This window comes from Phyllobates terribilis, unplaced genomic scaffold (genome assembly GCF_046119375.1).
Source record: "Phyllobates terribilis strain yellow unplaced genomic scaffold, ASM4611937v1 Scaffold_3__8_contigs__length_932513732, whole genome shotgun sequence".
Taxonomy (NCBI): Eukaryota; Metazoa; Chordata; class Amphibia; order Anura; family Dendrobatidae; genus Phyllobates; species Phyllobates terribilis.
Genome location: NW_027362763.1, coordinates 720,958,510 through 720,972,269, shown reverse-complemented (window position 1 = coordinate 720,972,269; position 13,760 = coordinate 720,958,510). Strand labels below are relative to the sequence as shown.

Genomic DNA, 13,760 nt, shown 5'->3' with positions numbered 1-13,760 from the left:
TTATTTCCGTTGCTTCCTCAAGTGCCTGCTCTGTCTTTACAGAGGTGGTGGAGAATTGGGCTGTCACTGGCATGAGCTGGGCAATCTGGAGAAGAAGCAGAATGGCCTGGATGACCTGGAGGCTTGTATTGTTCATCTCCACGATGTTGGATTTTCTCAGCCCCGTCGGACATCCCTTGATGCTGCAAGTGCCGGAGGAGTCCTGGCGGGAGCGCTCTACAATTCTAGGCCATGGCTTTTCCAAGCGCTGGTCTTGGAGGTACCACATTGTTATATTGCTATTAATTCAGATAGTTTTCTACATTTTGCAATTAATGGCCAGTCCTTGGGATAGGACATTGTTGTATTATTAGTGGGGTTGGATTACACAAGACTTTACGGTGACTGGACAAACAGTTGAGCGAGTGCTTCGGCCCCTTTGGACAGACCTTCGATGTGAGGTCAGTGAAGACCAAAGGCTAAACCATCAATTAAGACCCCATTATATGTAGAGAATGTATACCTTTTATATCGGATACATTTACTGTCCTTTAATACTAGTGAGAAGGAGCTGCGGTACCAGGAACAGTCAGAACTGTATGAATGGGCAAATCCTTTGACGAGCACCGCGCCCTCTGTCTTGCCAATAATCAGTCGTTGTGACAAATGTTGGACGCCACTGATCAAGTATTGATGACCTATGCTGAGGATAAACCATTAATATTAACACCTTCCAAGCCCAGAACGTAATAGCACATCATGGGGTGTGCAGGTGTATGGAGCAGGCTCAGGAGTTGAGCCCGTTCTGAATAGTTGCTAGCTGTGTTAAAGAATAAACAATGCATGTTTGGTATTGCCATATCTGTATATGTCCAATTTATCAAAATGTAATGTTTAACCAAAAAAGTAATTATTGTAAAGAAAGAAAAATATTTCCGCATTCCTACACACTTTTTTTATTTTTTTTTTTTGGTGGGAGGATTGTTGGATTTACCTCCCACAAAATGCAATACAAAAAAAATAGTATGCTCCCTAAATTGGTACCAGTAAAGACTACAGCTCTCCTTGCAACAAAAAAAAGAAAAAACTTTTTTCACTTATGTGAGAAAAAAAAACTGATACAAGTTAGTTATGTCAATATTCGTACTAACCTGGAGTACAATAAATGCCGTAAAAACAATGATTAAAACAGAATTGCAATATTTATTTATTTTTTTTACCATTTTACCTCAATTTGAATTTTTCTAATTTATTGGCATTGTTTGGTAAAATTAATGTTTTTTCAAAACTACAACTAATTTCTACAATAAACGGTCTCAAATAGCCATGGTGATGATAAAATAATAATAAAAAAAAAAGTTATGTCTCTTGAAAAAAATAAAATTGTCTGCATCCTTAAGGGATTAAAGGGGTCATCCCACCAATAACTTCTATCAGCAGGATTGGTTATAAATAGTGTTGAGCGATACCTTCCGATATCAGGAAATATCGTATCGGATTGGATCGGACCGATACTCAAAAAGTATCGGATATCGCCGATTCCGATACCGGAAACCAATGCAAGTCAATGGGACAGAAATATCGGAATGAAAATAAACCCTTTCTTTCCTTGTAGGTTAATTCTACATGAAGTAAAACAACTAAGAATAATGTAGAATGTATTATGCGAAAAGCCGGCAATTCATCAGCGCATACATCGGTACCCGACAATTTACAACAGAAAGAATAGAGCTTCACACATAGATTAGATAGATAGAAACATGTCAGTCACATATATATGAAGTACAGTGACAGTGTTGCTTACTGTACTTGTCATTTAGTGTAAAGGATTTATTAAAAAAAAAATTGGCGTGGGGTTCCCCTTAATTTTAGTCTCTAGCGGAGGTTAAGCAGACAGCTGGGACAGATGTTTGAAGCCTGGGAAGGGGGTAATACCCACGGAGCTTCCCAGGCTGCTAATATCAGCCCCCAGCGGAATACTTAGCCTTTACTAGCTATTAAAATGGGGGACCCCCCCAAAAAAATGACGTGGGTCCCCCCTCATTTAATAGCTAGCAAAGGCTAGGCAGACAGCTGGGGGCTGATATTAATAGCCCAGGAAGGGAGCCATGAATATTGGCCCCCTCCCAGGCTACAAACACCAGCCGTCAGCCGCCCCAGAAATGGCACATTCATAGGATGCGCCAATTCTGGCACTTAGCCTCGCTCTTCCCACTGCCCTGTAGCGGTGGCAGTGGGGTAATAGGGTTGGGGTTGATGTCAGCTTATAATACCAGCTGACATCAAGCCCAGGTTAGTAATGGAGAGGCGTCTATAAGACACCCCCATTACTAACCCCATAGTCAAAGTTAAAAAAAAAAAACACAAACACCCAGAATAAAGTCCTTTAATTGAAATAAACACACAATTCTTTATTGTTCTAAATTAAACCATACTTACCATCACGCCCATTCCAGCTGAAGCCAACGATCTCCTGCAATAAAAGAAAAATAAAAAGCAACCTCATCCTTACCTTTCCATGGTTCCCAGGACAGCTTCAGCTCTGCTACATCGAGATGACAGGCTGGACCGCAGCAGAACGCTGCCATCCAGCCTGTCATCCCGCGGACACTGAGAAGAGCAGGCATGCTTGCGCTCCTCAGTGTCTCTCTGTGACGGCATCCAGATGAGCCGACAATGAACTCAGCTCACCTCATGCACGTCACTGACAGCGTGGGAGAATTCTCACGCTGAAGCGCTGAGTGCAGGAGAATTTTCCCACGCTGTCAGTGACGTGCATGAGGTGAGCTGAGTTCATTGGACATGAACTCGGCTCATCTGGATGACGTCACAGAGAGACACTGAGGAGCGCAAGCAAGCCTGCGCTTCTCAGTGTCTGCGGGATGACAGGCTGGATGGCAGCTTTCTGCTGCGGTCCAGCCTGTCATCTCGATGTAGCAGAGCTGAAGCTGTCCTGGGATCCATGGGAAGGTAAGGATGAGGTTGCTTTATTATTTTTCTTTTATTGCAGGAGATCGTTGGCTTCAGCTGGAATGGGCGTGATGGTAAGTATAGTTTAATTTAGAACAATAAAGAATTGTGTCTTTATTTCAATTAAAGGACTTTATTCTGGGTGTTGTGTTTTTTTTAAATACTTTACTAGAAATTCATGGTGGTCATGTCTAATATTGGCGTGACCCCATGAATTTCGGGCTTAGGGCCAGCTGATAATGCCAAGCTGGCCTTAACCCCTTTATTACCCAGTGAGCCACCGCACCAGGGCCCTGGATGAGTTGGGTACAGCGCCAGAAGATGGCGCTTCTATGAACGCGCCATTTTCCGAGGCGGCTGCGGACTGCAATTTGCAGCGGGTGGGGCCCAGAAAGCTTAGGCCTCCCTGCGCTGCAGATTCCAGCCCCCAGCTGCCTAGTTGTACCTGGCTGGACACAAAAATAGGGCGAAGCTCCACGTATTTTTTTTTTAAATTATTTCATGAAATTCATGAAATAATTAAGAAAAAAAGGGCTTCCCTATATTGTTGTGTCCGGCCAGGTACAAATAGGCAGCTGGTGGTTGGGGGCAGTCCGTTCCTGCCTGCTGTACCTGGCTGGACACAAATATAGTGCGAAGCCCCACGTCAATTTTTTTTTTATTATTTCATGAATTTCCTGAAATAATTAAAAAAAATTGACGTGGGGCTTCGCACTATATTTGTGTCCAGCCAGGTACAGCAGGCAGGATCGGGCTGCCCCCAACCACCAGCTGCCTATTTGTACCTGGCCGGACACAACAATATCGGGAAGCCCTTTTTTAAAAAAAAATATTTCATGAAATAATTTAAAAAAAAAATACGTGGGGCTTCTCCCTATTTTTGTGTCCAGCCAGGTACAACTAGGCAGCTGGGGGATGGAATCTGCAGCGCAGGGAGACCCAAGCTTTCTGGGCCCCCCCCCCACTGCAAATTGCAGTCCGCAGCCACCCCGGAAAATGGCGCGTTCATAGAAGCTGGATGCTGTACCTGGCTGGCATACAAAAATATGGCAAAGCCCACGTCAAAATTTTTGGGAAAAATTAATTAAAAAATAAATAATAATTTAGGGACTGCATCTTTATTAACCCCTCAAATGTCATTTAGTGTTAAAATAAAGGATTTATTTAAAAAAAAAATTGGCGTGGGATGCCCCATAATTTTAGTCTCTAGCGGAGGTTAAGCAGACGGCTGGGGCAGATGTTTGAAGCCTGGGAAGGGGGTAATACCCACGGAGCTTCCCAGACTACTAATATCAGCCCCCAGCTGAATACCTAGCCTTTACTAGCTATTAAAATGGGGAACCCCCCCCAAAAAATGACGTGGGGTCCCCCCTATTTTAATAGCTAGCAAAGGCTAGGCAGACAGCTGGGGGCTGATATTAATAGCCCAGGAAGGGTGCCATGAATATTGGCCCCCTCCCAGGCTAGAAACACCAGCCGTCAGCCGCCCCAGAAATGGCGCATCCATAGGATGCGCCAATTCTGGCACTTAGCCTCGCTCTTCCACGCTGCCCTGGTGCGGTGGCAGGGGGTAATGGGGCTGGGGTTCATGTCAGCGCCAGCTGCCATGAAGCCCAGGTTAGTAATGATGGGCGTCTATAAGACACCACCATTACTAACCTACAAAGTGTTAAAAATAAAAAACACACTACACCCAGAAAAAAATAATTTATTTGAAATAAAACACACCATTTTATTTAATTCTTAGTTTACTAAAAAAAAATAGTTACCTGTCCACGTTCCTGCGCTGATCTCCCATGCACAGCTGTCACATCTGGAGATGGTGACAGCTGTGCATGGCTGCTGTAAGCTCACGCTGCCGGGAACACGTCCGCTCCCGGCAGCGGGAGCCCCTGACTGAGGTCACCGGAGTGCATTCAGGCAGCGCAGCTCCGGAGACCTCCTTTACGGCACTGCTGTACCGTGGGAATTTCTCACGATACAGCAGGGCCGTAAAGGAGCTAACCGGAGCAGCGCTGCCTGAACTCCGGCGAACCCGCTTATGCAGTGACGGGGCTGCTTTACGGCCCCGTCATTCTAGCGGCGGCAGCGGTTCAGAGCGGTCACATTCTATGTGGCTGCTCTAAACTGGAGATCATCGTGGGACACTCGTGAACTACTACGGAGGGGTAAGGATAAGGTTGTGGTTTATTATTTTATATTTTATTACAGGAGATCGATGGCTTCGGGGAATTAGGTGTCTAGGTGAGTATAGGTGTAGTTTTTTATTTTTTACTTTATTTTAGGTGGCGATCGGCGGGGACAGGTAATGTATGAACTAATTTATTGTAGGTAACCACTGGCCACCAATGACATGTATTTAAAATTTATTGGGGACACAGTAGGGCAATTTAAATAACAGGATCAGGCTGATGGGAACTACTGCTCCCATCGAGCTGATCCTGCTGGCACGAGTGGACGGGGGACAGACATAGGCCGATGGGAGTAGTAGTGTCACATCGGCCTATGTCTGCCTGCACGCACACACCCGCAGACATCGCACAGACACCGCACACACTCGCAGACATCGCACAGACACCGCACACACACCGCACAGACACCGCACACACCCGCAGACACCGCACAGACACCCCACACACCGCGCACACCCGCACAGACACCCACACACACCAATCATGACCGGTCTGGGAGGTGAGGCTGACCTGTGCGACCGTGGGAAAGTTCATGTGAGTTCATGCAATGCAGTGAAGCATGAACTCACATGAACCCTCCGAGGGCACCGCGGCGACTTCAAATGAACAGCTGATCGGCATCACCTGATACCTCAGCTGTTCATTTGAAATAACCGGCGGGAAAGCGCAGCACAGAACGGGAAAGCCGGCGGTGAAGTCTTTTCACTGCCGGCTTCCCCGCCCGGGTCCTTCGCTCCCCGCTCCTTGGTGCTGCGCTCCCCGCCCGGTCCTAACTTACGATCGGGATGGGAGGTGGCGAGGGGAGCGGAGGATCGGGGTGGGAGGCTGCGGGGAAGCAGTATGGGGCTGTGTGATTGTTTAAAAGCCGGCGGCTATTTACCGCCCGCCGGCTTTTAAACAATCAGGAGAATTCTCCCACGCTGGGATGGCATTCTAATGACAGGATGGATCGCACCTGAGCGCTGCCATCCAGCTTGTCATCCTTCAGAGACACTGCAGAGCGCAGGCATTATGGGAACTTCCGATTCCGGTATTCGATATTGTAAAAGTATCGGAATTAAGTATCGGAATTCCGATACCGCGAATATCGGCCGATACCCGATATTTCAGTATCGGAATGCTCAACACTAGTTATAAATGCATAATCCCTGACTATTTAGCCACTGGGAACCACACTGATCACAAGTATTGGGGTCCTGTGTGAACACTCGGGAGCGGTGGTGCACATGTGTGACTACTGCTCCATTCAATGTCACTTTCACTGCTGTCACATTCAATGTCACTGCTCCATTCAATGTCACCAATCTAATGTCACCAATGTGCAGTACTGCTCCCGTAGAAATGAATGGAGTGATGATCTCACTTTCATATGGGGACCCTGTTCTCATGCTTCACTTTTACCTTCGTTGTCAACATATTGCTCATCTACAGAGTGCAGTAGCATGAACCAAACAAGAAGTAATTCTTCTACGTGTTTCGCGTGTAGATTTTTCAAGAAGAGGTGGCACCTCCACTTGAGAAAGCTACACCTGAAACGCGCGTCGGGGCATTGCTGGCAGGCTCCACTAAATTCTCCCTGACTATGGGTAAGCAATATCACTTGTAGGCTAGTCTCTTGTTTCACCCTATGCTTATGGCTATTTGGCCCTTCACTATACATGGTGATTAGGAACTGGCTGCATAGATGTAGTATATACCATATACTGCTTGATATCCTGGATTTACTTGGTGGCTCTCCAGATTTTTTTCCTTCTTATTTGACATATTGTTGTACTGTATGATGATTACTTTTAAAAATGAATTGCTCTAATAAATATATTTTTTAATTGTATTGGTGGTTTATGGTTACTTCAATTCCTTCTTGTTTTGTTCATGTTGTTTGGAGTACTCTACCGCTTGATTTTGCAGTATTATTACTCTGTGGGGGGACACTAGACTCTAGTCCCTTACTCAATTATGATTATGTACTTTTAGGGTTATTTTCTTATTGAAGGTGCAGTACACAATGACCATGCCGGTTTCTTCATTAGGCGCCTTTTCTAAATGTGCTGTCTACAATGATGGACCCGACTTTACCACTTACCATTGAAGAGCAAGAAGAATGGGGCGATCCTCAGACTAATGCGCAGCACTACAGATCTATACAGGCTTATTGCCCTTATCAGAATATCACTCCACAGGTAGGAGCGACACTGGCACCTTTTTATTTCCTTGGTTTTACCCTTATTAATCTGTGCAGTTTTCTTAAAATTTGAGCAAAAAGAGAGAATAGGTGTTAAAGCGGTGCGCAGATCTGGTCACAGTCCATGCCGGACAGCTATCCTTGACCTGGCATTAAATTCTGCAGAAGAGCTAATTCATGAGAACTGACAGCGGCTGGATTGCCAAATATTCTGGATTATTGGACTGTACATAGAAACCTGTGTAACAATTTCTGATCCTATTACGCCGTCATGTCCGTGTCTGTTTCATTGTCCTCTTGCAGAATTATCCCTCAGTTCTGATTACGGCTTATGAGAATGATCAGCGCATTGTGTTAAGTGGATTACTGCAGTATGTGAAAAAGCTCCGGATGGCTGCCCTCTGCCATTTTCAGGCATCGGCTTTGCCCGGTGAGTAAGAGCCAGCACTCAGCCAGTCAGTAAGCGGTTTCCCATCTATATCTGGCAGTCACTTGCATACTTAAAGGGGTTTTCCCATAATCAATAGATCTTGGAATAATAATAATTTCCACAATTGGATGTGTTTAAATAAAATGTTTCTGTGCTGAGATAATCTTATAAATGTGCCCCTGCTGTGTACTGTGTAATGGCTGTGTCTGACCGTACAGGGACATGGTCTGATCATACCACATCTCCTGGGCAGGGAAGGAAGCAAAAGAGTATACAGACAATACAGCAGGGGATCACAGCTGATTCTTTCTTTGAGGTGAAACATTTAAAAAAAAAATGCTTTATCTCACAAAAATAATCAGCTGTGAACCCCTGCTGTATTCTCTTTTGTTTCCTCCCCTGTCCAGGAGCTGTGGTATGATCAGACCATGTCCCTGTATGGTGAGACACAGCCATTACACAGTACACAGCAGGGGCACATTTATAAGATTATCTTAGCACAGGAACATTTTTTTTACCTCACAGAAGGAATCAGATGTGATCCCCTGCTATCCTGTCTATACTCATTTGCGTCCTCCCTTGCCAGGAGCTGTGGTATGATCAGACCATGTACCTGTACGGTCAGACACAGCCATTACACAGTACACAGCAGGGGCACATTTATAAGATTATCTCAGCACAGGAACATTTTATTTAAACAATTGTGGAAATTATTATTATTCCAAGATCTATTGATTAAAATTTAACTTTGAAATGAACTTTGTTTATGGGAAAACCCCTTTAATTCTATAAGATTCCCCATCCCCCTGACTACTAAAACATTTTATCTTAGAACTCTGAATTTGGCTGTCCCTCTGTTACTCCTCCTGGAATCCTATGAATAAATTGATAGCCGGTTTAGTTTCTTTTCCTAGTCAGGATTGGCCATTTTTACTCTCAGGGCACATTCACACACATGTACTTTTAGTCCATGTACTGTCCGTCCGTGTGTGTGTGTAAAAAGACAGGCTACAATTGGTCTGGGTGCTATGTGCTAGGGCAGATGGGCAATTTTCCTCACAGACCTCAGGATTTTGTTAGATAAAATTCACAACATGCACCAGACTAGTGCAATTAAATCGTAGGCATCTTTGTGCGGATGAAGACACGGAGCACGTCACAGATGTGACTGGTCCGTTACGTTCAGTGCTCTTCTGAACTTCTACGCGTATGGCGAAACGATTCAGCTGGGCTAATCTTCGGCAGTGCTGCCACCACACTACTGTCGTACTGTTGGTCTGACATAAGTGCTGATTGTCGGAGAGTATTCGGATACAGAGAGCGACAAAAAATACCCTGTCGAAAATGAAACATTGTTGCAAATTTTCCGTAAAATCACAGAAAAATGTTAAACAAATTAAAAAAAAAAATACTTTTTTTGGTCCTTTTTAACCAAGAGACACTTTTTTTTTTAGAAATGCCCATATGGGAACTTGGAATGAAAAGACGCATATAATTGTAAAATTGTGAAGAAAGTGTGTGTGTGTGTATAATTATTGTTTTTAATATTTTTTCCATTGTAAGTATGATACTATTTCAGATTGGAGGATGCCAAATATATTGCTGGATGTCCATCCTGGAGGTAGTCACACTGATTCATTATCTTGGGAAGATTCCTTGAAGAAGGTAACATAATATACACCTATCTCACACAAGGTCATTTGCGTTATTAAAATCACAAGTAAAATTAAAGGAACGGTCTGGCAAAACTGTTGGTGCAGCCTGTCTGGTTTGGGGCCTCAGGGGAGGTGAATCCCTGTGTCATGCTCCTCCGCCCCTGAGGTCTGCACTTTGTAGAACATAGAGTATCAGTTTTTCCTGGTGTTTTCTTTTTTAACCCTGTTGCCGCTAGGGATTTTTCAACATTTTTTTTTTGAGCCTGGTGTAGCCTGGACAATTCTTCTTTCATCAAGTACAAATAAAACTTAAATTACAAATAAAAAAAATATATATATTAAACAATACCTATATCTTTTTTGAAAGTAGACACCTGGCGCATTGTCAGAATGCCACTCAGAACTTTATACAATCAGTCCTCTTCATGCAATTTTGTTTTTATGCCTGAAATTTGATATTAGTGTCTTTAAAGAAGACCTTTCACTCACCAAACTTTTTTTTTTAAAATTTCACTTCACCGTTGCGGAGATATTAGCAATGAAAGTATATGGTAGCTAGTGAGTAATTTTTTTTCGCTACGTCCAATTATGTGTCATCAGATCTTACTGGGAGTATTTACTTTTTCTTCTTGTATGATGTCAAATGATAAACAGGCAGCAACACTCAGAAAAAAGAACCAACCCCCATAGTATCTCAGAACAGGCTACTCATGTGTGAGACCTGTAATGAAGACAGCCTGATCTCACTGCAGAGCAATTACAAGTTGTGTGTACAACAGACATAAGTGTGATTACTGACAACTCTTCAGCTTTCATTTCCTTGAAGGCCTTGTGGAGGTGGGAGTGGAGTGCAGCTAAGCTTAGCTGTGTCACATTACAAACCCTTCTATCATCTCCTCTCATTGCACTGTCAGCTCTGCTGTACTGACCCTCCTCCCACACATGCTGTCACAATTGTCTGTTGCTCTTGTAATTGCCCTGCAGTGAGATCAAGTTTTCTCTCATGATATCATGCAGGAGTAGCCTGTTTTATGCTACTATTGGGGGCGTGTTCTTTCCCAAGTATTGCTGCTTATGATTCGTCCGTGTCATACAGGGGGAAGAAGTAGACTCCCCCAGTGAGAGATCTGATAACACCCTCTTCTACTTAATGAAAATTAACTCATTAGCTGCTAAATACTTTGATTGATAATATTCCCACAACAGAGAGGCGAAATTTAAATAAAAAAAGAAAAATTTATTCTGCCCTGCAGCCACCGTTACATCCTACATTCAGTTAAACATGAAAAATTTGGTGAAAGGTCCTCTCTAAAGTGTATCCCAAACAGAAAATTAAATGAAATGAACCACATCTCCTTTAAAAATAACTAGTCAGCAGTTTTTTCTACCTCCAAACTAATGGCATCCAAACAAAGTCACTTTAAATTTGATTAAAAATATGCCCTTGTGGTAGAAAAATAATTTCCTGGTTTTTTTTTAGAAAGCCCTTATACAATTTTATGCTAATGAACCACTGCATTTACAGCTCTCCTGCCTCTTTCACTGCCCGCTGCTTTCTTCCGGTCATTGACTGACAGGTCACTCTTGTCTGAGCGACCTTACTCCCCCTCGAGAAATCGAACCGTCATTTCCTATGGCAGTCCATGCTCAGATTAAGGCTGGGGGTCACACGAGTGTATAAAAAACAAAAATGTGTCCCATTCTTATCCAGGTTGTGAATGTGAGGAATCTCCATTGGGGAATGCAGGTCACTCAGGCAAAAGTCACCTGTCAGTCGATGACCGATGGCGGGAGGAGAACAGGCAGGGGAGCTGTAAGTTCTTGTCCGGCGGCACTTGTGGCTCATTAGCATAAAAAAATTGCAAGAGACTTAAAAAAAAAAATCACTTTTCTACAGCAAGGATATGAATTGAATCTAATTCACAGCGACTTTGCTTAGATGCCATTAGTGTGGGGTAAAAACAACCTGCTGACAAGTTCCCTTAATAATAAAAGTTTAACCTGTGGAAAGTCAGTCTACAATCTATATATCTTTATAAAATTATCAGAACTGGAGAACCTTTTTTTTAAAAAAAATTTTCAAGAAACTTTCAGAAATCTGTGTTTTTTATTTTAGGGGGTCGATTCAGTTCCCAAGTGTCTTTTAAAGAGACCAACACTTTAGAAGCTCCACACAAATCGCCCCATTATAAAAAGTTGCACCCCTTATAGTGTGTTAAATGGTATTTAGGAAGTTTGCATTAGTTCATGTGAAACACCTGAAATGTTACTCGGGTATCCTTCATTTTTCATTCCACTTTAACATGTCCTTATGTCTTATCTAGGTTTTTTTGTTTGTTTTTTTTTTCTTTTTTAGGTGGCCGCTCATCTTGCTTTTCTTCACAAGGAACTGAAACTCTAGGAGAAAAGATGGTTCAGACATTACAGAGAAAAACCAGGAAACTGCAGTACATAATGAAGAGGAAGGAACAGGATTACTGCTCCTCTCCATCTCCTTTTAGCTTATATTCACATGCTGCAGATTGGTTGCAGAAGTTTCTGCTGTTTCCATGCATTGAAATGGTGATTGTTTCTGCAGCAAGTCCATGAATGTCTGCAAGCCCCATTGAGGCGAATATGACAGTCGTGGAAAAATATCCTCCGTGGTAGACCCGCGGACACAGAATCTGTGGATCATGTTTTGTAATCCCTGAATCGTCCCCTTTGGGGACTGAACATCTGAATAAAATAAATCTGAATGTTATTTAGATCCAACCTGTCACATTATCATTTATATTGTATCCAGTAGTGATGGCTTCATTCCTACTGTGGGTCCGTGATAAATGTTCTGAGGATGAGGACGCTTGTATGCACCACGCTTTATCCTATTGGGTAATGTTCTGCTGGCAATACGCTGTATGTTATTATAATGCATTACTTTGGTGAAAAGTGCATTCTGCCATGTATTATTCATGGGATTTTCCTTACTGTAGATCTCCCTGATGCAGATTTTAGATTTCTTCTGACAGGAATGAAGATTCTCTTCACTTGGGATGCATAATAGATCGTCTTTCTCGGCAGCACATCACCTTGTGGAAACAGGACTCGTGCTGCCGAGCACAATGGCAGCCTATACGCTCTGAACGATCTACTACCAATCGTTCAGTGCATATCTGAAGAGCGATGTATGTAACCAGACTATTAGACTACTGATCAATGAATGTTTACTCATCTGCTCTCATTTAACCCTGCAAAATCAGGTGGTGTAGAACAACATCTTTATCAGGTGGGTATTATGCTCTGCAACCCGCCTGAAAAAGCACTAAATGTTGAAAAGAATGAACCTATGTTGGTCTCCTGCTTGTTTGAAACCATATATTCTGAGTTTGTGGTTATATACTTTTTCCCACTCACTCGTGTACGGAAAATCACAGATTTCTGCTCTTTGGCTCCTCTCACCCCTCCTTGTCTCAGGATGGATTGTGTGTCTCATGCTAGGCAGCAGACATCTAATGCTGTCAGGGAGCAAAAGAACAGATGAGCGGTGTTGCAGTAGCAGATTTCTTGCCTGTATAGATAGTGCTTTAATTACTATCTTTCAGCTTATAATTGACCGGCATGCAAGCAGTTGTGAGTAGGGTGAGAAATCCTAAGAGCTGTACTCTTTCACATTAGTAATCCCTCCCACAACAAGCCCTTCCCTTTTTTGAGCTATACATTTCATCTATATAGCTTCCCATGGCTAGGTGTCTGAACAGTTGGATCCCGGTCCTTCTCTGCCCCCATCTACATTCCTGACACAAGGTGCAGTTTTAATAGTAGAGGATAGGACCATGTCGATTGGGGTACACCTTGTTGCGGTGGGATGGCTTTTACACTTTTTTTTTTTTTTAAATCAAAAATAGTGTTTACTAAGTAGCCTATGTTTTATATACACTATTACGATTTACTTACAGCAGGGTATATCCTGATTTTGTTTCTATCTTTAGGTTTTGTCTGTTAAATGGTCACAGTGTGAACATGCTCTCATACGTTGCATGTATATCCACTTGTGCTCCGGCTCATTTCTTTGGTTTTGATCCCAATGATTGCTAGAAGGAAGTTGTAAAGATGCAAGAAAATCTATGTGCCCATTTGGTATCTAGTAGCTACTATTTAAGTGTGGGGTTAAAGAGGTCTGATCCTTCCCAAACAATTGAGTGTAATTCTTGGCAATATGCTCTACGTCTCTGTTGGGAGAAAACCCTCTTGAGATGCCCACAGAAGTGGCCTTGTCACAAAGAAATGCAACCGGATCAGATAGGGAAAGACGACTAAGCCTTGTATGTTTCTTGATTTAATACAGTTTTTCTTTGTAATTTTCTACCATGATC

General features: G+C 43.0%; 1 protein-coding gene across 1 annotated transcript in view; it reads left to right on the top strand.

The window, feature by feature from the left end:
• The window catches only part of PREPL (prolyl endopeptidase like), a 67,478-nt gene extending 55,341 nt beyond the window's left edge, over window positions 1-12,137 (top strand). Inside the window, exons 11-15 of the mRNA XM_073672048.1 lie at window positions 43-259; window positions 7,172-7,321; window positions 7,627-7,753; window positions 9,333-9,418; window positions 11,765-12,137. Of these exons, the coding sequence (XP_073528149.1) occupies window positions 43-259; window positions 7,172-7,321; window positions 7,627-7,753; window positions 9,333-9,418; window positions 11,765-11,809 (625 nt within the window). The 3' untranslated portion in view covers window positions 11,810-12,137. The remainder of the gene's footprint in view (window positions 1-42; window positions 260-7,171; window positions 7,322-7,626; window positions 7,754-9,332; window positions 9,419-11,764) is intronic.
• Window positions 12,138-13,760: the final 1,623 nt, after the last annotated feature.